This window comes from Brassica napus, chromosome C1, assembly GCF_020379485.1.
Source record: "Brassica napus cultivar Da-Ae chromosome C1, Da-Ae, whole genome shotgun sequence".
Classification (NCBI taxonomy): Eukaryota; Viridiplantae; Streptophyta; class Magnoliopsida; order Brassicales; family Brassicaceae; genus Brassica; species Brassica napus.
In genome coordinates, this window is record NC_063444.1 from 13632371 (window position 1) to 13653700 (window position 21330).

Below are 21330 nucleotides of genomic sequence, written 5' to 3' on the forward strand. Positions count from 1 at the left end.
TTTCTCCCATTGCAGCCTTAACTGCATCCGGAGGTATGTTATCATTACACATCCGGAGGGGAATCCCCCTCTCAGATGGCTGAGCTTTGTTCCTTGTGGCTGAAGAAACCTCTTGGAGTATGGGGGACTTCGGTAAGTAGTAGGTGATCGTCGCTCCTCCTCTCGAGCCAATCCGCTGTGGTGCTGTTGCGCAGTTAAATCAAGGTGAGAGTGGGAATCCCCACGAACACTGTCATGCCCTCTATGGGAGCCTCGCTCATATCGGTAGTTGCTTCCTTCACGAGTTTTGCTATAACTTTCCGTTTGGAGTTTGCTCCTTGGTTGCCATTCTTTCCTTTGGGAAAGCCTGTCTCTTTGGTCTCTGTCCTGGTATCCACTACGGCTTAAAGCGTTGCCATAGAGTGGTGTGTGGGTAGAGTATCGGCTCCGGCTCTTGTCGTGCAAAGCTCTACTATTCTCAGTCTGACGGAAAGGAAGTCGAGTAGTTCGTTCTGCCGTTCGCTCTTGTTCCTTTCTTCGGGGAGCGGGGGGGAGCTCCTCAATGCTTTTTGGGAGTCTCCATGTGCTGTCGCCATCGCTTTCTTCAGGGCTTTCGCTTCAAGGCAGTCCCTATATTCATGATCCAACTTCAAGCATTGGGAGCAATGCTTTTCGAGTCTTTCATACTGTAGTGTAGCTGTGACTTCATCACCGTTGTCATATTCAATGACTAAGGTTTTGATCAGTGGGAGTCTTCCATTGACATGGACCCGCATACGGACGGACGTGGAGGAGATTTCCGCAGATTCAAACGTACCTATATCTTCTCCTATGCTCCGGACGGTCCCCTCAGACCATAGGTGAATCGGGATGCCTTGGATTTTTATCCAAAAAGGAATCATTGATGGGAAGTCCGGAGAAACTGTAGGTTCCCACCTCTGAAGTATTATCATCCATCTGGCATAATGATAGGGCTGCTTCTCCAATACGGTTATGAGGTCAGATTCCAGCTCGAATTGGAATTGGAACGTTCCCAGGCCGAGATCTGCTCCTACGGGTGGTATGTCTGCCTTCCAGTGATCAGTAAAGAAAGGAATGAGCGTCCAAACTTTCTGGACAGAGGGATTTGTCACTCTGCCAATAATGGTTAGTGAGTGTTTCTGCTTTAGTGAGGTGATGTCCGGCCCGGTTGCTTTGATTCTAGCTTTGCGGGGAGCAGGGACATGTTCCAATACCATTGATTTCCCCTTCTCAGAGGAAGATAGACGCCGTTGCATCATGTAGCTACAACAGAGAGTGTTTAGTTCCAACGAGGGGTAAAAAACAGAGAAACTGTTAGAACAGAGGTGAGGCAGTTGCCTTGAACAGGGAGACTTCGTGTATGCAGCGGTGTTTACTGGGATCTGAATGGTTGTAGAGTCTCCTTAAGCTTGTCTTGAGAAAGTGTACCCCAGTAACCACTGGTTAATCCTGAAAAACTTGAGTCTCCTACTTCAGGAGCCATCCATGGAGTCTGCCTGAGACCAGTCGTGCTTCTACGTCAACTCGTGTCATCCTTATGGCTTCAGGGCGCTGTTCTGGAGGTGCTGAGCGGCGGAGATGGTCCCTCCGACCCGGGTCGGGGGAAGAACCCGGTGGGTTATACTACAGCTCCGACTATTACCCAGCAGATAAGGATCAAAAGGGGAATAATTTGAAAAAGGTTTCAGAGGAGCAGTGAGATCAGTTCCAAAATAGGAAAAGACCTGCTGGATAAAGGGGAAACTCGTAAACTCGAGAAAAGCCAAAGACTTCTCTCGCTAAATGTGCCTGAGAGAGAAAAAGTTTAACTTGTCATAACAAAATCATTATTAAATAACTTTTTGCCGACAAGTTATATTACTATTAGTATAAGAATTAACACGCAAATAATACATACTCCATATATTAAGACTAAATTCTATTATATAAAAAAACTCAAATTTTCCACAAAGAAAAACAAAAACCAGATCTACTAAAGGGAGAAAAATAAAACATGTAGTAAGATAATTCTTATATATACACTACCTTATTCACGATTCATTCAAACATCGATCCCCACTTAAAACTATACTTGTCCGGACAATACGAAAACAAGAACCAGTTGATAAAGATACGAATATATCATTTTACATTTGACTTTCAGGGTGCAATCCGATGAACAAATCAGTTTCGACATCCGATATGTTCATGTTACCACAGTCACGCGAAGGTGCACTCTTCTCACTCTTCAGGCTCCTCGACTGCATCCACAAGGGCTGTGCTTCAAACTAAAACGATAACATATTATTTTCCATCAAATCCATGGAAGAAGAAAACTCAACAGTGAGAGTTGAAAAGTAAGGTCCGTGTTTAAATTTCATGCTTGTGCAATGTGGAATTAACGATTTAATGCATGTCCTTGTATTATGTATGTATGCGTGTGTACCATTTGCCGCAGCCTACTTCCCTCGTTGAAGACCTCTTTCTCTTTTGCAGTCTAATGGAGTAAAGTCACACATTTCACAAGGAGAATTAGAAACAAAATCCCTTATAAATTTAAACCTAATTAGTAATAATAGTACCTCTTCTTTCAGTTTCTCTATCTTATCTTCATTTAACTTAGCCTGCCAATATCGTAGAATCCGGAATCATAAGCTCATCATTTCGATTTCGACGAACATTATTGTGCAGCACATTATGACAGTATATATATATGACTGTAATTATGAGAATTATAAGTATTATTTATTTATGTTTTGTTAGAACTAATTGCATATATATATACATATACCTTTCTTGATCTGACATTGGTAAGACTTTTCTCAATTTTGGAAATTATCTCGTTGAGTTCCTCCACCGAACACGAATGATCTTGTCCCATCAGCCTCCTAAAGATGTTGTCGGAGTGTACATACGACCATATATTGCATATCAAATATCAAGAAACCATAGATAAGCAGTTCATATATATATAGAAAGATCAGACACTTACCGGCTATGACGTCGAAGAAGTTCAATCTTGTCAGCCATTATCACCATTTCATTCTTGAGCTCCTGCACATATTGCTGTTTCCGGAGATTCTCTGCCCCAAAGTACTCATTCCTATGTATCTCACATCTCTCCATCATCTTCTGCATGCTGTATACATTTCCAAGAACCTCTTAACTATTATTTATTAGCATATACATAGTTAATTTCCGAAAATTTCATGGTCAAGAAGAGCATTCACACATGCAAAATTCATGTTTTGTATACATATTTGTTCTAACCTGAAAATGTTAGTCAAATATCAAGTCATCTGTTCTAGTATTTAATTAATACACGTTCTAGTCACGCTTGACATTATCTCATGATTAGTACAATGGAAAACTCTGAATGATATCCCAAGCAGAGATGATATACATAGTGTTGAACTGAAGAGGAGATAGAGCTTGTACATTAATAGGGCAAGCTCTAGAAGATGTCCAGAAGAGTTCAATCAAGCTTCAGGAGTGCCATGAAGTATCTATCTTGTGAAGTTAAGTCCAGGAGGGACTTAGACTGATCTTAAGAAGAGTATGGAGCAGTTTGGAAGAGATTGGGCGATTGTGCAAGAATAGGGCGACCCAAGAAGGTGTTATGGATCGACTAAGGAAGAAGATAGGATGATGTGCACACTTAGGGTGATGGTACGGACCAGGAGGCCATACATCGATCGTACATCACCCACGGATCGACCTTTCACCCGGTTAACCCAAAAGAAGTATGTGCAAGGTTAGGGCGCGGCTTACCTAATGTGTGATGACCGTTGGAGTCTTGTGGAGGAAGGGAATATCCCTTAGGATCTATGTGGTCCAAGAGACAGGCTGGTAAGGGAAAGCTATTTTACTTTTACAGCCTTATCCACACACAGATGCATCTTGGCCATTAATTCAAAATGGAGCAATCTCACCCTTCCATCCAGCAAGTCCACGCCACTCCCTTTACAGCTTGCAACGGATCCACTTGACTCAATCTAAACCATCCAATTCAAACCAGCTGATCTCCACTCTTCATTTCTTATCCTTAGTTTTAGGGTTTCTAAGAGTTCCCCATGTATTTAAGCTTTGTGATGTCATTTGTATAATGTAAGCTGAGAGAGTCTCTCTTCTTCGTAAACTTGTTCTTGAATCTTATTCTCTTGTTACTAAGTCTCCTAATCTTGTTAATAAGTCTCTCAGTCTCTCTAATCTCTCATAATCTCCCTTAATCTCTTAATCTCTTAATCTCTCCCATACTCTCTCTGATTTTCTTAATCTCATTTCTATTCTTCATACTTCATCATACACAAATCTCTCATTTGTTCTTATATCACTCAAGCATTTGTACTCTGAAAACCTCATACATAGTAATGTTTTCATTATGTTTTCCACCTAGCCGGACGGGGTGCCAAACATTTGAGACATTGTGCATCTAATAATTTGAGTGACTTGGTTTCCTGTATTATATACTTAGTCATCAATGATACTTATGCACACTCAATTTAACTGTTAACAGATTTATTTTCTTTAAGTGGTCAAATCAATTAGTAGCCTCAAAATTATTAATGAAATGAACATTTGTACGTATTAGAGGTTTTTTGGTTGCTTATTTAAGCTCACTCAAATGTCGTAATTGTCAATTGCTAACAAAGGAGACATTAATGATAATTAGTAGTAGAACAGTTAACTAAAAGGCTGCAAATATATGGGTTGGCAAAAAAAATTTTGCTAAATGGTTGGCAAGTTGCTTTGTGGTTTGATAATCATTGGTTGTAGGCTTGGCCATTGTGGCATCATACCACAATTTAAGATCTTTTCGGATTTGGTGTAACCGTGTAAGAAATTCACTGACCTCTTAAATCAACATACTCAAAAATTAAGAAAACTATCTAGGGCTAAAGTTTGAGACCATGGCACAAAGCCATAAGATATTGTCTCATACATCATGTAGTTTTTTTTTTTAATAAAAAGAAAAATAAACGGTTTTTACAACTGCAGTTGCCTAAAAATTCAAACAAAACACCATCTATTAGGGACAAAGGTCTCACATCGGTAGTTGGGAATGGATCTTTAGTAATATATAAGATAGATGAACCACTCCATTTATCACCAATTGGTTTTAGGTTGGAAGTCCATCTAGCTTAACATGATATCAGAGCCCGATCCACATCGACCCGGCCTAAAGTTGGCCCTCGATCCTTCCCCAAACATTCCGAGATTGATACTTAAAGAGCCATCATCTCGAGGGGGCGTATTAGGAAGAAATATCTCACATCATAGTTGAAAGGAATCCTTAATAATATATAAGATAGATATGCCACTCCACTTATCATCAATTGGTTTTAGGTTGGAAGACTATCTAGCTTAACACCATCATTTCATCATGTAGTTGCATGTTCTTAAAACGGTCTAATTGTACATTTAGGGTATTTGTTATATGGCATGATCAGTGGATCACTGAGTTTTTTTTATATAATGAAAATAACGTGTCAAGTGGTTTCAGCATAAGTTCCAATGTATACTAGGTTCAAAGTTCAAGAACATTTTTTTTGGGAAACCCCTAAATCAGGGCTCGTGCTTGAAGAAGAACTTGATACTCCAACAAACACATTTAGTCAATTAATTTGGTTTTATTTTAATTTATTAAATAAAATTTCTTGGTACTTAAGAAAAAACTATGTGACTAAAGAAAACCAAAGCACTTTCAAAGAGCATATTTTGGGGAAAATCAAACCCAATTAAGAGCTGCAAATCTAGAAATCCCTAGTACGATTACTGAAAATAGTCTGACTACATAAACAAAACATCACAAATGACTGTATATATAAATGAGTTTTGGATTAAAAGGTTCATAAATGATAGATACTTTTTTGGTGTAAAAATGATAGATACTTACTCGGAGCTAGCGAAATCATATAATCTTCCTTTCTGAGAAAAGACAATGGCGGCGACTTGAGCATCGCATAGAACAGAAAGCTCGTGAGCCTTCTTGAAGAGACCTTTCCTACGCTTGGAGAACGTGACTTGTCTACTCGTCAAGTTCTCGATTCTTTTGATCTCGATCTTCCCTTTCACCATCTTCCTGCCATGATTAGTGATTCCTTAAGAAACCCTAACATCTGAACGATTGTTAACTGAGAAAGGAAAAAAAAATAGTTTCTTACAAGAATAAGGCGAACTTACTTGGATCTGAATCCCCAAACCAAGAAATGGTTTCTTGAGAGATCTAAAGCGTAGATCAGCTGTAACCCAAAAGTCAAAGTGAACTTCTCCAAGAAGAAAAATATCCCAAAATCTGAAAAAATAAAGAAACCTCAAAAACACTCTTTTACTAAATTGACAAGATTCGCTTCAAAAGAACAGAAGTCTATGTAAACCTAATCAAGCCGACCAAGAAAACAAGTCTTGCTTTACTAAATTGACAAGATTCGCTTCAAAAGAATAGAAATCTATGTAAACCTAAATTGACAAGATTCGCTTCAATCTTTGGTCTACCTCTCCTTAGTACTCCTTATGCAGGGGCTCAAACCCTAAGTCAACAAGTCTTGCTTTGCTCTCTGATGTAATAAGGCGCAGAATTATTTTTTGTTATTTTTGCGGATGGACTTTGATTATCCCACGTTCCCGAGGGCAAACGCAGAAAAAAGCATAAGTAAATGTAGGGCCGGGCAAAGAACCCGGATCCGAAGAACCGAACCGAACCCGATCCGAAAAAGTAGTACCGAACCCGAACCGAAATTGATTAAATATCCGAACGGGTTCAAAATTTTGGTATCTAAAGAACCGAAACCGAACTCGATCTGAACCGAAGTATCTCGAGTACCCGAATATAACCGAAATAGATTTATATACTTAAATATATTACTTATTTTTAGATTTCATGTATATTAAAAACATCCAAAATATATAAGATACTTTTAAGTTGTCTAAAATACTTGAAAATATACATACATTGTCAAAAGTAAATGTCTAAAATAGCTAAAATATATTCAAAACACCAAAATACTTGAAATATCTATTGATTTTCTATCCAAATATTCAAATCAAATCAATTTATATGTTAATTTTAGCTATTTTGACATATATTATACAAATTTATATGTAATATATTATTTTGTTTTATACATTTTGAGAAATTTTAAGCATATAATGAATATTAAAGTTTTAAAAATAATTTAAACAGGTTATCCGAACCCGAACCGAATCCGCAAAGATCTGAACCGAACCCGAACCGAAATTTAAAAATACCCGAATGGGGCTGAAATTTTTAAACCCGAAAATCCAAAACCCGAATAGATCCGAACCGAACCCGAACTGGTACCAAGTAAATGTTAAGCTTTCTGATTAAGAACTGCCCATAGATAGAATCATTGAAAAAGATTAATTAAAAAACCCCTATAGAAGTACGGAGAGAAAAGTAAAAAAAAATGAAAAAGACTTAGGGTAAACCTTTAAATTCACCTCTTCTCTTATTACCAATCAAAATGCCACCTAGATTAATAATAAAATAAAATAGATTAATTTTATTTAAAAAATTCTGAAATAATTGAAGAAAAATAATAACGCCAATTTTAATGATACTAACGCCACTAACTAAACCCTAAACTTTAAATCTATACCCTAAACCCAAATCCTAAACCCTAAACTCAAATCGTAAACCCTAAACTCAAACCCTATATCCTAAACCCAAATCCTAAACCCTAAACCCAAACCCTATATCCTAAACCTAAATCATAGACTCTAAACTCAAACCATATATCCAAACCTAATCCCTACACCTTAAATTCAAATCGTAAACTCTGAACCCAAATCTTATATCCTAAAGGTTTGGGTTAATGTTGATGTTGTTTCTTTAGGGTTTAAGATTTGGATTTAGAGTCTAGGTTTGAGTTTAGGATCTAGGGTTTGAGTTTAAGGTGTAGAGTTTGGGTTTAGAGTTTACGGTTTGGGTTTAATGTTTAGGATTTGGGTTTAAGATATAGGGTTTGTGTTTAGGGTTTATAGTTTGGGTTTAGAATTTAGGGTTTAGGGTTTAGGGTTTAGAATTTAAGATTTAGAGTTTAGTTAGTAGCGTTAGCGTCATTAAAATGACCGTTATTATTTTTTTGAATTATTTTAGTTTTTTTTAAAAAAATAATGTATTTTATTATTAATCTATGTGGCATTTTGATTAGTAATAAGAAGAGACGTGAATTTATAAGTTCACCTTAGTGGTGAACCTAAGTTTTCTTCAAAAAAAATGTAGGTTCACCCTCTAGGGTGAACCTTTAAATTCACTCCACTCTTTAGGACCAATCAAAGTGACACATAGATTATTAATTAAAAAATATTAAATTAAATAAAAACTAGCTATAAAAAATAAAAACGCTAATTTTAACGACGCTAACGCTTCCAGCTAAACCCTAAACCCTAAATCTTAAATTCTAAACCGTATACCCTAAATTCTAAACCCAAATCCAAACCTCTAAACCCAAAACCTAAACCCTAAACCATAATCCTAGACCCTAAATCCAAATTATATACCCTAAACCCAAAAACTAGACTATAAACCTAAACTCTATACCCTAAACCCAAGTCCTAGACCCTAAACCCAAACCGTAAATCTTAATCCCAAATTATATACCCTAAACACAAAAGCTTAACCATAAGTCCAAACGGTAAATCCTAAACCCAAACCGTAAATCGTAAACCCAAAACCTATACCCTAAACCCAAATCCTAAACCTAAAACCCAAACAGTAAACTCTAAACCCAAACCCCAAACTTAGATGCTGTAGGGTTTGGGTTAAGGTTTACGGTTTGGGTTTAAGGTCTAAGACTTGGGTTTAGGGTTTAGAGTTTAAGTTTATAGTCTATTTTTGGGTTTAATGTATATAATTTGGGTTTAGGGTCTAAGATTAGGGTATAGAGTATAGGGTTTGGGTTTAGGGGTTTGGATTTAAGTTTAGAATTTAGGTATATGGTTTAGAATTTAAGATTTAGGGTTTAGGATTTCGCTGAAAGCGTTAGCATCGTTAAAATTAGCGTTTTTATTTTTTGTAGCTATTTTTTATTTAATTTAATATTTTTTAATTAATAATTTATATGTCACTTTGATTGATTATAAAGAATTGAGTGAATTTAAAAGTTCACCCTAGGAGGTGACCCTAAGTTTTGTTCTTACAGCAACAGACCTCCTTATCAACTTTGATGGGCCTTGATAGTAATTAAAACTTATAGTATATTGTATCCGATTAATAAGTTTCAACTTTCAAGAAATGTTCACGAAATCGCAATGCGGTCGCAAGGCTTTCGAATTATCTAGTAGACGGATTATACGGAGTCTAGGCATGGCCTAAACATTAACAAATTATTAATTTATTTTATGTGTATTTGACATTTATATAAAACTAGGAGTTTTCCTGCGCCATACGCAAAAATACTAATTTTTAACATAACATTTTTATTTCAAAAGAAATTTTTTATTTATATTTCAACATTATTAATTTATATTTTAACTTTAATAGTTATAAAAAATCATAAACGTATTTTTGTAATGTTGTTTTTTTTTATTTGGTATAATTATTTAAATTTGATTTGATTTAATTTTTAATAAAGATAAAATTAGATTTTATAAAAATAGTTTTAATTATATTATTGTGTTTAATGATTATTTATTTTAAATATATATATATCTTCCCATCTAATTTTAAATATATAGATATATATATATATATATATATATGTATATATTTTATATATAAATATAAATTCTAATAAATTTGAGACTTTGTTTGTTTTAATTAAACTGAAAAATATTTTTGTTAATTTAAATGATGAAGATGAACGGATAAATTTAAATAATGTTTAAATATTTGACTATCAATTTTTTTTTGGATTAGTGTTATTTTATTTAGTTTATTTTTTATTAATGTGAGATACATATATACATATATATTATTATTTTAATTGTGATATATGAATTATTAATATATTTAATAGTTTACCATAAATAAGTATTTATATGGAAAATTGACATTAATGATGATATATGATTTATTTTTATTGCCATATTTAAAATCTCTGCAAAAAAAATTTAAATTTTTATAAGGAAATTTTACATCTCACAATTAATATGATGTCATGTCACTATTTTCTAAAACCATGTCATCTAGTTTAAGTGCCATGTCATCTTTTTTTCAGCGAGAATGATTATAGTGACGACATGTGTATAAATCACTTCGATAATATAGTCTAGGGGATATCATAGTTCTTAGGTTTAATTCTACAATTATTTTGATAAATATCAAAATTAACAAAATAAATTAGACAAAGTTCTGGATTTGTACAATTAGACAAAGTTCTGGATTTGTACTAACGTTATTAATTAATTTAACAAATAAGCCGATTTAGATCGATATAAACTGATTAGAAATAGTTTAAACTGGTTTAAATCATAATTTTAAGAGAAACGTTTTGGATAGAAAAAAATTGTTGTCTAGGCTCTGCTTGAACCATGCTCAAGACTAATGTTCTAAAAATTGCTAGACGGTGTGGTTAGGTTTCTTATAGAGGATTATTGTTTAGGCGGACACTTATGCCGATTTTTTAAACGCTTTGAAAAAATCATTTCGCTCATATCCGATTTGCCGACTAGGTGGGTGCCAAGGCGCTGCCAATGCTAATTTTTAGAACACTGCTCAAGACTATTAAATCACAGAGTATTTACACGTTATATATAAAAGAAAGACTACATATTTAGGTAATTGGTCTTCCTTCAATATCAACTGTTCTTTTTTCATAAACACAATTGTGCCTTGCCGTTTTCCACGAGACCGTGAGTATAATATATGTGTGAAAATCATTAATTGCATATACATACATATTGGTGTGATAGATGGAACAACAATGTCTTGTTTTTTTCTTCTAGTATTTTTAGAACCGACCAGACCCAGGGTGGAACCGAAGTTAACTGTGAACAAGAGACATTGCCTAGTTAGGTTGATGGTAAAATCCGACAGAAATTAAACCAGATAAAAACTGCATAAAACCGACAAAAACCCAAAAACCAGCAAACCATTATTAGTTTGGAACCGGGTTTGAATATTAAATATAAAACTTTTAGTTTTACTTTTAGTTTTAATTAGACAATTACTTTTATTTCATAAAAAAAATTTATTTAACAATAGGTATTATCTTATAGATATATGATTTTTCAAAAGAGTTTTCGGAGATTTTTAACTTCCATAATTTTACCTTTTAAGACTAGGGAAAATTGTTTTTTTAGAACAAAAAAATGATAACTATGTCTTTTTAGATTAATATCTATTTTGTGTCATTTTTTCCGGTAATACCCTTTACTATTTTTGAAAATAAATTTAATAACTAGTTTTACAAAAAAAAAAGGAAAAATAGTAACTATTAATAAAATATCTATATGAACTTAGTAGTATTTTTTTCAGTTCAAAAAATGTTTAAATAATAATTTTCAGATTATATTCTAAATAAAGTAGAAATGACATTCTACGAAGTAGAAAACGAAATCCATTTTTTTCATTGAATCTACAATATTTAGAATATGCGATCTACGTAAATAAGAGTATTCTAAAAATATTTAGAATACACATTCCGCACTTAACCTAAAATCTGCAGAAATCAAAATCTACACATTAATATAAATCTAAAACACGTAGAAACCGGCTTCTACAGATTTACTGTAAATCTAAAACATGTAGAAATCAAAATCAACACATTACTATAATTCTAAAAACCTGTAGAAACTGATTTCTACAGATTAGCTGTATTCTACGGATAAGAAATCAGTTCAAAAAAATATGGAAAAAAAAATATTTTAGAATATTCACTTTCATATTTTGAAAAAATCGATTTAAAAAAAAAACGAAAAAAACGTTTCATTTATTGTTCCCAAAATTTTTACAATTTTTTTTACAAAAATTCCATTGATTGTTCACAAAATTTTTATAAAAATTTTACATTATTTCTACCATGATTCATATCTATACTTACTTGGGCACATGATCGATAGGTCTACAAATAGAGATCGATCGATCCATATGAAATCGACATTTGCCGATCGAGTGAAATAGACCAGGTCGATCAGTATATGGTCTGTGTTTTTTTTTTGTTCTGCATAATGATTGGGATCGATCGATCTCATCGTTCTGCTGATAAGGGATCGATCGATCTCGCTTTATCGAGCACATTATCCATTATATTAATTACGAAATTTTAAGGGTATTATTGTCATTTTGAAAATAATAAGCCTAATGGGACGTAAAGTATATGAGTTTCGTCTAAAGGGACATAGTTATCTTTTTTTTGCTATAAAAAAACAATTTATAAAGTTATTACAAGCTACAAATATAAGTCCGTCGAATCCAAAAGTTATAAAAAAGTACAACTTAGTGATTTATTTTTCACTTTATTTTGTATTCCAATTGATTTCTATTAGTGATAATTTTCCTTATCGTTTCATGTACTTTTGAGTTGTTAATATTATTTGTATTTTATTACACAATAGAATATAATTCAAATGTCTCACTTTCTAAACTTTAAAATTATGAAATGTTTTAGTTGATATTTTCTATTGAATTTATATACATTTTCACTAAATATTATATTCATAAGTATTTATGATATTATTATCAAACCAAGTTAAACCCGGTTAGACCATATGAAAACATGACCCAAAAGTTTTCCGATTCAATTATCGATCTGGTTTTAAAAACATCAGTTCTCTTCTTTTTTTCCTTCTTCTACCTTTTCATCCTTGTATTTCTATTTTCACTGAACTGATTTCAAATCATACTGCCTAATTCTCCATCCGGTTAACAAAAAAAGTCTTGTTTTAATATTTGGTTGCTTCGTAAGCTTCTCTTAGAGCATGTTTATTGGGGTAGTTTAGGAGGGTTGCTTAGGTAAATTAAGATTAAAAATAAATGAAAAACATGAATTAAGCAAAGGGGCGTTGCCTAATTAGCACCGCGAAGCGTCCGTCCCTCGGCGCCACGTGTCGGAGCTTCATTGGAGAGAGGAGAGAGAGAGGACACGGGCTGCGTCTCTTTTCTTTCTTTTCCTTCTTTTCCTTTTTTTCCTTCTTTCTTTCTTCCTTCTCTCTTCTCCGACGCGATCAAAAGGCGATTTCACTTCTTCAAGGTGGATCTACTCAACGAAACGGTGTCTCTCTCGGTGGATCTTGTCGGCTAATGAAAACGGCGTTTCTCTATCGGTTGCTCTCCTCGACCAAGGAAAACAGCGAGATCTCCCTGGTGGTGGCTCTTGGAGAGGAAGCAAATCGGTGACTGTTAGATGCTCAGACAAATCGAAAGGTAAAGATTAGTTTTAATGTTTGAAAATTTCAATTATGCATGTCTTAAATAATTTCAATTAGATTGTTCTCTTTCATAGTGAATCATAACGATTTCAATCCTCTGATTTTTTTTTCTGTCTTTGTGTCTTGAGGTGGGTTGATCAAGAGACATGATCGAGGCTGGATTACCTTTCTCTTTGTCAGAAAAAACACCCACGATAGTTCATGAAGGTAAAACCTCTGTCTTTGAGTGAATTGGATAAATACTTGATATTTGCTCTGTTGAATTGGTTAAACCGTTGTTTATATTGGTTGGTGTTTTGTGAGTTCAGTTGCGATTGTATTAGAATTTTATTGTTGTCTGAAATGAATTTTATTGCTGTCTTGAATTGGAAAAGCATGTTTGGTTAACTTTCTGTATGAGTTCTTGTTCTTGAACCGTAATAAATTGCATTATGTTTGAACGATATAGGAGGTGTAGTGTAATGAATGCGTTAGGTTAGGGTTGTATGAAGATAATAAATTAAAAGTACGGTTGTGTTAAGATAATAAATTGACGTTTTGGTTTGATAGATATGGATGGTGTAGTGTGATAATTGTGTTACATATATGTCCACTCGGGTTTGGTTGTGATCAATGCTTCTCTTCCTTCTATTAAACTGTGTCCTTCTCCTCTTTCTTGAACAACCTGAACCCCACTTCCTCCCCTTTGTTCTTTAATTTATCTCTTCTTTGCCATCCTAGGATATGGATTCCAATCCAAATAGACATAATCCAAATTTTGTTGATCTACTAAATAGTCAACAAGATATTGCCTTTGGTTCCTATGAAGATAGTGTCGAGCTATCTTCAAGCCAAGTTCTTTTTCTTCTCACTCAAGGTAAAGCTGATTCGGACTTCGTTGGAAACACTCCTCCTGACCGTAAAGAACGAAGGAAGTGGACGCCTTCGGATGATATGTTGCTCATTAGCTCGTGGTTAAACACGAGCAAAGATGCAGTAGTTAACAATGAGCAAAAATTAGGCGCTTTCTGGTCAAGAGTAGCAGCGTATTTTTCAGCGAGTCAGGTCTCTGGAGGTGAACATAGAGAGGCAAATAATTGTAAGCATCGATGGCACAAGATAAATGAACAAGTTTGCAAGTTCTGTGGAGCCTATGAAGCTGCAACAAGGGAGAGAAGTAGTGGCCAGAACGAGAATGATGTGGTGAAACGTGCTCATGAAATTTTTTTCAACAACTATAAGAAGAGATTTCTCCTTGAACATGCTTGGAAGGAGCTGAAGAACGACCAGAAGTGGTGTGAGCTTTCATCTTCCAAAAACGCAGGAAGCTCAAAAAAAAGAAAGGTTGATGAGGACGGGGCAGATTGTTCAAGCTCTCAACCAACTGAAACAATGCGTCCAGAGGGTGTTAAAGCCGCTAAGGCCCGTGGTAAGAAGACAGTGGTTGAGGAGAATGAGTGGATGGAGAATGCGGTCAAGGAGTTTCAGTCTGTGGTGTCATTAAAACAACAAGACTTGGTCTTGAAAGATCGCTTGTCTAAGAACATGCTTCTAGACAGTTTAATTATCAAAAAAGAACCTCTAGATGATGAAGAACAAGCCCTCAAGAAGAAGCTCATCAGTGACTTGTTGTCTAATTAGTTTAAGTCTGTTTCAAGTTCTTTAAGTTTGTTGCTTGGTTCTCTTTTAGTTTGTTGCTTGGTTATTTAAGTTTGTTGCTTGGTTCTCTTTAAGTTTGTTTTTTGTTATGCTTCGTGTAGTTTAAATGTTCTCACGCTTTTCATGTATTAAAAATGTTCTTGTTCTGTTTTATTAATGAGTTAAAATGTTCTGTTCTTATTCTTCTTATGTTTTATTAATCAACTAAAATGTTTAAAATTATCTTGTTATGTTCCTCGTGTTTATCTTGTTCTTGTTCTTGTTATTGCAGGTGGAGAGAGTTCACGGGAGTGGAGCTGTTGTCAATGACTGGTCACGGGAGTGGAGCTGTTTCTTGTCTTGTAGTTGTCAGGAGAGTGGAGCTGTTTCTTGTCTTGTAGTTGTAGAGGCAGTGGTCATGTTTCATGTAATGTTGTGGTCATGTCACCGATGGCATTTATCCGAAATGGGTAACTTTTATCCAATATATTCCAATTCCACAAGGGCCTAAAGCAGTTTTATTTGCTCAACGTCAAGAAGCTGCCTAAAAAGATGTCGAACGTGCTTTCGGAGTCTTGCAAGCTCGATTTGCAATTGTTAAAAATCCGGCACTTTCTTGGGATAAAGTCAAGATTGGAAAGATTATGAGAGCATGTATCATACTCCATAATATGATAGTAGAAAACGAACGAGATGACTACACTCTACACGATGTTTCTGATTTTCAACAAGTAGAAGGAAGCGGAAGTTCACATGTCGATCTCACATATTCAACAGATATCCCTACTAATATCGCCAATATGATGGGTGTTCGAACAAGAATTCGTGATAGACAAACACATCAACGACTAAAAGGTGATTTGGTTGAACATATATGGCGTAAATTTGGACATGATCAAGATACCAACTGAGTTTCGATGTCTCTTTCAAATTATTATCGTTTGTTTTAGTAATATTTGTTTTCATGCTTTTATGTTTCTATTTTAAAATTTATGTTTAAAATGTTATGTTTAACTATGTTTAATTTAATTAATAAATTTTATCTTATAAAAAAAATTTATGTTTAATATTTTTTTTTATTGTTAAGCAACTTAAGTTAAGCAACTACCAATAAACCAATATCATTAAGTGTTTCTTAAGATTATCTCTTATCTTTACTTTAATACTTAAATATTCATTAACAACCACTTAAGCAACACTAAAGGTTATTAGCAATAAACATGCTCTTAGCAACCAGCAACCAGATTGGTTGACAAACATGGCATCATAAGTCATAACATGGGAGTGGTGAATTTATTTAAATTCTACGGTTGAGTTTAGTAGTTAAGATTTAAATTTTGTATATTAATATAAAACATATTATAAAACAGAATTGTAAGCTACAATTTTGTTCAAATAATTACTTTATGTCAAAAACCCACATTGTCGCCTCAGCGACAAAATCATTCTACATGTTTAAGATTTTTTTCTCAATCTTACATTAATTACATCATGCTTACTTCCAAGCCTTGGAATAAGATTCACACCAAAATTGTTATCCCTTTTATTTTCACACTAAGGGTATTCCGGTGTTTGTATCTTTTATTTTTAATGAGTTAAAAATTGTTTTCTGATCCATTTAGTGACAATAATGTATTATTTTGTTTAGAAACTGCTTAGGTCAAAGAAGAATAACATAAGTGGTTTTACTGATCGGTTCAATATAGAATAAATAGATGATAGTTGCACTATAGTAAATATAGTTGAACTTAAAACATAAAGTAAAGTAGTTGTTCCAAAAGGAAAACACGTAACTACATGTGTTTGTTTTGTGATTATGTTGTTTGATTCTTTGATTTTTGTGTTATTCACATGTGTATTTTGTTTTGCTGATATTGTGTTTTTTTTTTAAATTTCATTTTAAATTTTGATGTGTTACAATTATTTCTATATTTATTTGGTTTATTTTAAACTTTCTGCAACCATTGGTTCTCAAATTATCTCATTTTGATTAATAGTAACATAATTTCTTGTTTTATTTGGTTGATCATTTACAAATACTAGGTCCGTTTCCGCGCTACGCGCGGATTATATATTTTTCTTTAAAATTTTGATTTTGATTTTTTGACTTAATATGTTAATTGTTTTATTTTAATATTTTATTAAATTTTGTAAATGTTTACATATCTATTTAACCTGTTTTCTGATTATTTATTATTTATTTTTTATGTTTTTGTTTGATTTGAAAATAAAATATGAAATTTTAATATTTATCCATTTAACACATTGTGTTATTACAAAACAGATTTTCAATTTTGAATCCGTCTGGGACTGATCGGATATCCGCCGGATAGTACAATTTTTAGAAGGATATCCGACACCCGGATATCCGAGAATCCCGGATCCGGATAAGGATAGTTAAATTATGGATCCGCCGGATAAGGATCCGGATCCGGATTTGGATCCTTAAAATAAATAAAAAATAATATTAGTATATATAAAATATTAACAATAATTTAAAAATAAAAAATATATAATGTCTTTAATTATTTCTATGTATAATATTATTTACATAAAATTTACATATACTATTATAAAAATGAAATATATTAAATACAATTAATTTTTATATATAGATATTACTATTTTTGAAATAGTTATAAATAAAACTTACAGATCCAGATATCTGGACTAAAAAATTAAAATATCCGGATCCGGATCCGGCTTTGACAGATCCAACATTTTATTATCCGTATCCGGATTCGGCCCTTCCGGATATCCGGATTTTCGGATCGGATCCGGATCCAATCTCGAATCGAATCCGGATCTCGGATAAAAGTCTCAGGCCTAATATTAACACGACTAAGCAATAAATATGGGGAATGTAGACCCATATTCCTATATGGAAACAGTGATTACCTTGTATTTTATCCGACCGGTATATTTATTCTAAATAACCAGAAATTTTCAAAAACTGAAGTTATTTGGAATAAAATAAATTTCATGTATTAACCGGTTGTCAATTTTATTAATCAAACATAAATTGAAATAACTGATCGAAAACCGAATATAATTTCATAAACACCCAGACATATACAATTAGAACCAAAAAATTATATAAAAAATCAAACATTGAACGTAACTGTCAAAATCTAATTTTAAAAGTTTTATTTATTATTTTAAAATAAATATGCAGTAAAAACTCTATAAATTAATAATATTGGGAATATGGAATTTATTGATTTACAGAGTTATTAATTGACAAAAAAAAAATTTTTTAGAATTTTTCTATTTTTAGAATATATTTTTGACCAAATTAGCTCAATATACTAAACAAAGTGGGATACCATAGAATGGGGGGAAAACGGTAATGATGGGGGGGGAAAATTGGGGGGGGGGGGAAATAAGGTATGGAGTGTAAATAGGGTAAATGTTGTGTGTAGGGAGTACAAATTCTCAATATTTTTATATAAAATAAGAGAAATAGTTGATTATGTCATACATATATTAATTAAATTTTGAAAAATTACACTTATTTTATTTTGTTATACTATTTGGTGTGTACGATATGTTTCATATAATTTAAATGTAGTTTTAGATATAATTTTACCAAATATTATCAAAATATATTGAACTATTAAGAAAAATAAAATAGAACATCACTGTGAATATAAAACAAATAATAGAATGATTTGTTTGTAGTTATATAAACACTATATATATGAATTATTAATTTATGACTATAATAGAATTATATATTTACATTAGATTTTATAAAAAAAATTATTATTTTATTATTTTATCGATTTGTGTCGTTTTTTGAATATGGCCAACTCGGAATTGAATTTTTTAATTAATTTATCGTGTTTATTAGTTTATCGAGTATTAATTTATAGAAATTCTACTGTATATGTAACTGTAACATGAAATTATAATCTTTGTCCCATTTAACAGATGTTGTGTAGCTATAAGATATATTTCAATTCGGAATCCAAAAATAACTAATATGACTGACACTCTAACTAATACTGGAAATGTAGTTTAATATTCTGTTACGGAAAAAATGTAGTTTAATCTTTTCTTTGTTTTTTCCCTAGTATTGTTCTTACGTATTTGGAGTGATGCAGAACTCATTTTAGGTGGTATTGGTCCCAACTTCAATTTTTTGAATGCCCACCCTTCCCCTTTTCATTTTGTTTCTTAATTGACCACACAAAGGTGATCGTTCATCAGAAAATAACTTATCTGACAGATTATTTATTTCTAAGAACACCTAGTTCTTTTTTCGCTAAAATATATATATATATATATATATATATGTCAAATAACAAAGAACCTGTGCCCTCCATAGGTTGGGCTCTTTCTGTATCTTGGAGGACTTCGGCTACGGCTGCGACCACGAGGAGAAGGACTTCGACCCCTCCTAAAGCCGCCACCACCACCACAGGAGCGGCATTCACATGCAAAGTGACCAGACTCGCCACACTCATAGCACTTCAAATCAGAACCACCACGGCCACGACCACCATCACCTCCTCCACGACCACCGCCACGGTTATGAGACTGCTCTACTCTCCATCCATTCTTGCCTGACAAAAACAAAAATATCAAACTCTTAGACCCACACAATAACACATCAGCTTCACTGTGATAATTTTAAAAAGATTCTTATTTGCTACCATCTAAGTCACGGATGGCGTCGCGGGCGTCCCTTGAGTCTTCTAAATCAAGAAAAGCATAACCAGGTGGTCTTCTTGCAACCGAAACACTGCCACGACCACCATCACCTCCTCCACGACCACCACCATGGCCTTCACCACCGCCACGGTTATGAGACTGCTCTACTCTCCATCCATTCTTGCCTGACATAAACAAAAATATCAAACTCTTAAACCCACACAATAACACATTAGCTTCACTCTGTTAATTTTAAAAAGATTCTTATTTGCTACCATCTAAGTCACGGATGGCGTCGCGGTCGTCCCTTGAGTCTTCAAAATCAAGAAAAGCGTAACCAGGTGGTCTTCTTGCAACCCAAACACTGCACAATAATAACAATTAAAAGTGCAAACCTTAGATCAAACAATTAATACAGGTTTAAGCTCAAGGAATCGAAATTGAATATCTTCTCGTCGATGAAGATTAGTTGAAGACCAATTAGCATCCGGTTCTGGGAGGATATGGGGACCAGGTCATCGGAAAAAGACGGTGGGAGAGATTGTTGCGTTGATGGGTTTAGGGACTTTTAAGAGTCACTCATATAGAGGTATATGTGGTGAAGAGTGATGAATATATATCGCAGCCGTGTAAATCTGGAGCATCGTATATATAGTGGAGGATTACGTGAAAAGTGAATCGTCATATAGAAGTTACAGTTTTGAAGACGACAATTAGGAATGCAAATCATTGATTGATCAGAAGAGATCAAAGTAAAGCTAAAACTCATAGATCGGAAAAGAGAGAAGTGGAAGAGTTATGACTCTCAAAGCTAAGCCGTAAAAGAGTTTTTAAAAAGAGTGGGGCTGGGCTGAATTATTATTTAAACAAAACCCATTATAAGTCTACTTAAATGACATGGCAGAAAAACAACTTCTAATTGGTCCGAATTTTTAATCTTAGGTGGCATCCTTTCCATTGAGGATATCTTGCTTTTAGTATAGTATACAGAAGTTAAAATGATATTTATGTGTATTTTTAAGTACTGTCTATTTGTTATTTTTTCGTCATGTTTTCTTTCTCATATTATTTTGTATTGTGTTTATTTTAAAATTATTAGTAATATATGTGTTTGATTTAAGACGTACATCTTTATTCACTGAATGCGAAAAATGGGTAGGTTTTAAATATTTGATTGAATAAAATAATCTAAGATTTTTTTTGTTTCATTCTTCGTTTTATAATCTTTCTAAGGTTTTCCGCATTTTTGAGCAAATATATTCTTTTATTTTGTTTTTTGTTTTCTTAACTATTTTTTTTATAAATCGGGTTTAATTATATTTATATATTATTGTGGTTTTCCATGGATATTTTGTTAATTTCTTACATAAATGATGACAAAAAATGAAAACGAAAAAATTCCATGTGATATTCTTTTTTATTAAAAAATTGTTTACCTTGTTTTGATGTAACTTGAAAATAATATCTTAATTAAATTGATTGACAGACTTTTATGATTTCTTCCTATTTATTCTTGAAATTTATACATTTTAGGTTCTATTATGGTATTGGCATTTGTTATATATTTTATCTAATTTTAACTTTTTATTTGTTATTTTGATAATTTATAAGGGCAATTCTCTCAAATAGCTCTTTTTAAGTTTTTGTCACAAAAATAGTCCTAAAAAATAAAATGACCAAAATAGTCCATTTTTATTATGAGAATTTTAATTTTAATTTTAAATTTTTTTTTAAATTTGAAACGCT

The 21330-nt window shown here is 33.1% G+C and overlaps 3 protein-coding genes across 3 annotated transcripts; 1 reads left to right on the forward strand and 2 right to left on the reverse strand.

Moving 5' to 3' along the window:
- Nucleotides 1-1994: 1994 nt before the first annotated feature.
- On the reverse strand, nucleotides 1995-6830 carry LOC111212909 (MADS-box protein AGL72-like). The gene is made up of 8 exons (XM_048744192.1): nucleotides 6475-6830; nucleotides 6163-6274; nucleotides 5876-6061; nucleotides 2972-3118; nucleotides 2771-2867; nucleotides 2562-2603; nucleotides 2426-2476; nucleotides 1995-2267 (listed from the first exon to the last, which is right to left on the reverse strand). Exons 3-8 carry the CDS (start codon nucleotides 6055-6057, stop codon nucleotides 2127-2129), a joined length of 660 nt encoding a protein of 219 aa, XP_048600149.1. The 5' UTR covers nucleotides 6058-6061; nucleotides 6163-6274; nucleotides 6475-6830; the 3' UTR covers nucleotides 1995-2126.
- Nucleotides 6831-14034: 7204 nt separating this feature from the next.
- On the forward strand, nucleotides 14035-15329 carry LOC125579824 (glutathione S-transferase T3-like). The gene is made up of 2 exons (XM_048743688.1): nucleotides 14035-14918; nucleotides 15221-15329. Exons 1-2 carry the CDS (start codon nucleotides 14035-14037, stop codon nucleotides 15327-15329), a joined length of 993 nt encoding a protein of 330 aa, XP_048599645.1.
- Nucleotides 15330-19017: 3688 nt separating this feature from the next.
- Nucleotides 19018-20071, reverse strand: LOC125579825 (serine/arginine-rich splicing factor RSZ22A-like). Its single transcript, XM_048743689.1, has 4 exons — nucleotides 20001-20071; nucleotides 19860-19948; nucleotides 19587-19769; nucleotides 19018-19496 (listed from the first exon to the last, which is right to left on the reverse strand). Exons 1-4 carry the CDS (start codon nucleotides 20069-20071, stop codon nucleotides 19228-19230), a joined length of 612 nt encoding a protein of 203 aa, XP_048599646.1. The 3' UTR covers nucleotides 19018-19227.
- Nucleotides 20072-21330: the final 1259 nt, after the last annotated feature.

What these genes read in the sequence shown, in the direction of transcription:
- LOC111212909 (XM_048744192.1), bottom strand. Translation starts at nt 6,057, where the DNA reads ATGGTGAAAGGGAAGATCGAGATCAAAAGAATCGAGAACTTGACGAGT. An exon ending in TAGAGAAACTGAAAGAAGAG is followed by an intron (nt 2,477 to 2,561) that starts GTACTATTATTA and finishes TTACTCCATTAG; the next exon opens with ACTGCAAAAGAGAAAGAGGT. An exon ending in GAAGTAGGCTGCGGCAAATG is followed by an intron (nt 2,268 to 2,425) that starts GTACACACGCAT and finishes TTATCGTTTTAG; the next exon opens with TTTGAAGCACAGCCCTTGTG.
- LOC125579824 (XM_048743688.1), top strand. Translation starts at nt 14,035, where the DNA reads ATGGATTCCAATCCAAATAGACATAATCCAAATTTTGTTGATCTACTA. An exon ending in AAGAAGCTCATCAGTGACTT is followed by an intron (nt 14,919 to 15,220) that starts GTTGTCTAATTA and finishes TTGTTATTGCAG; the next exon opens with GTGGAGAGAGTTCACGGGAG.
- LOC125579825 (XM_048743689.1), bottom strand. Translation starts at nt 20,071, where the DNA reads ATGCTAATTGGTCTTCAACTAATCTTCATCGACGAGAAGATATTCAAT. An exon ending in GATTCCTTGAGCTTAAACCT is followed by an intron (nt 19,949 to 20,000) that starts GTATTAATTGTT and finishes ATTATTGTGCAG; the next exon opens with TGTTTGGGTTGCAAGAAGAC. An exon ending in CGCCATCCGTGACTTAGATG is followed by an intron (nt 19,497 to 19,586) that starts GTAGCAAATAAG and finishes TGTTTTTGTCAG; the next exon opens with GCAAGAATGGATGGAGAGTA.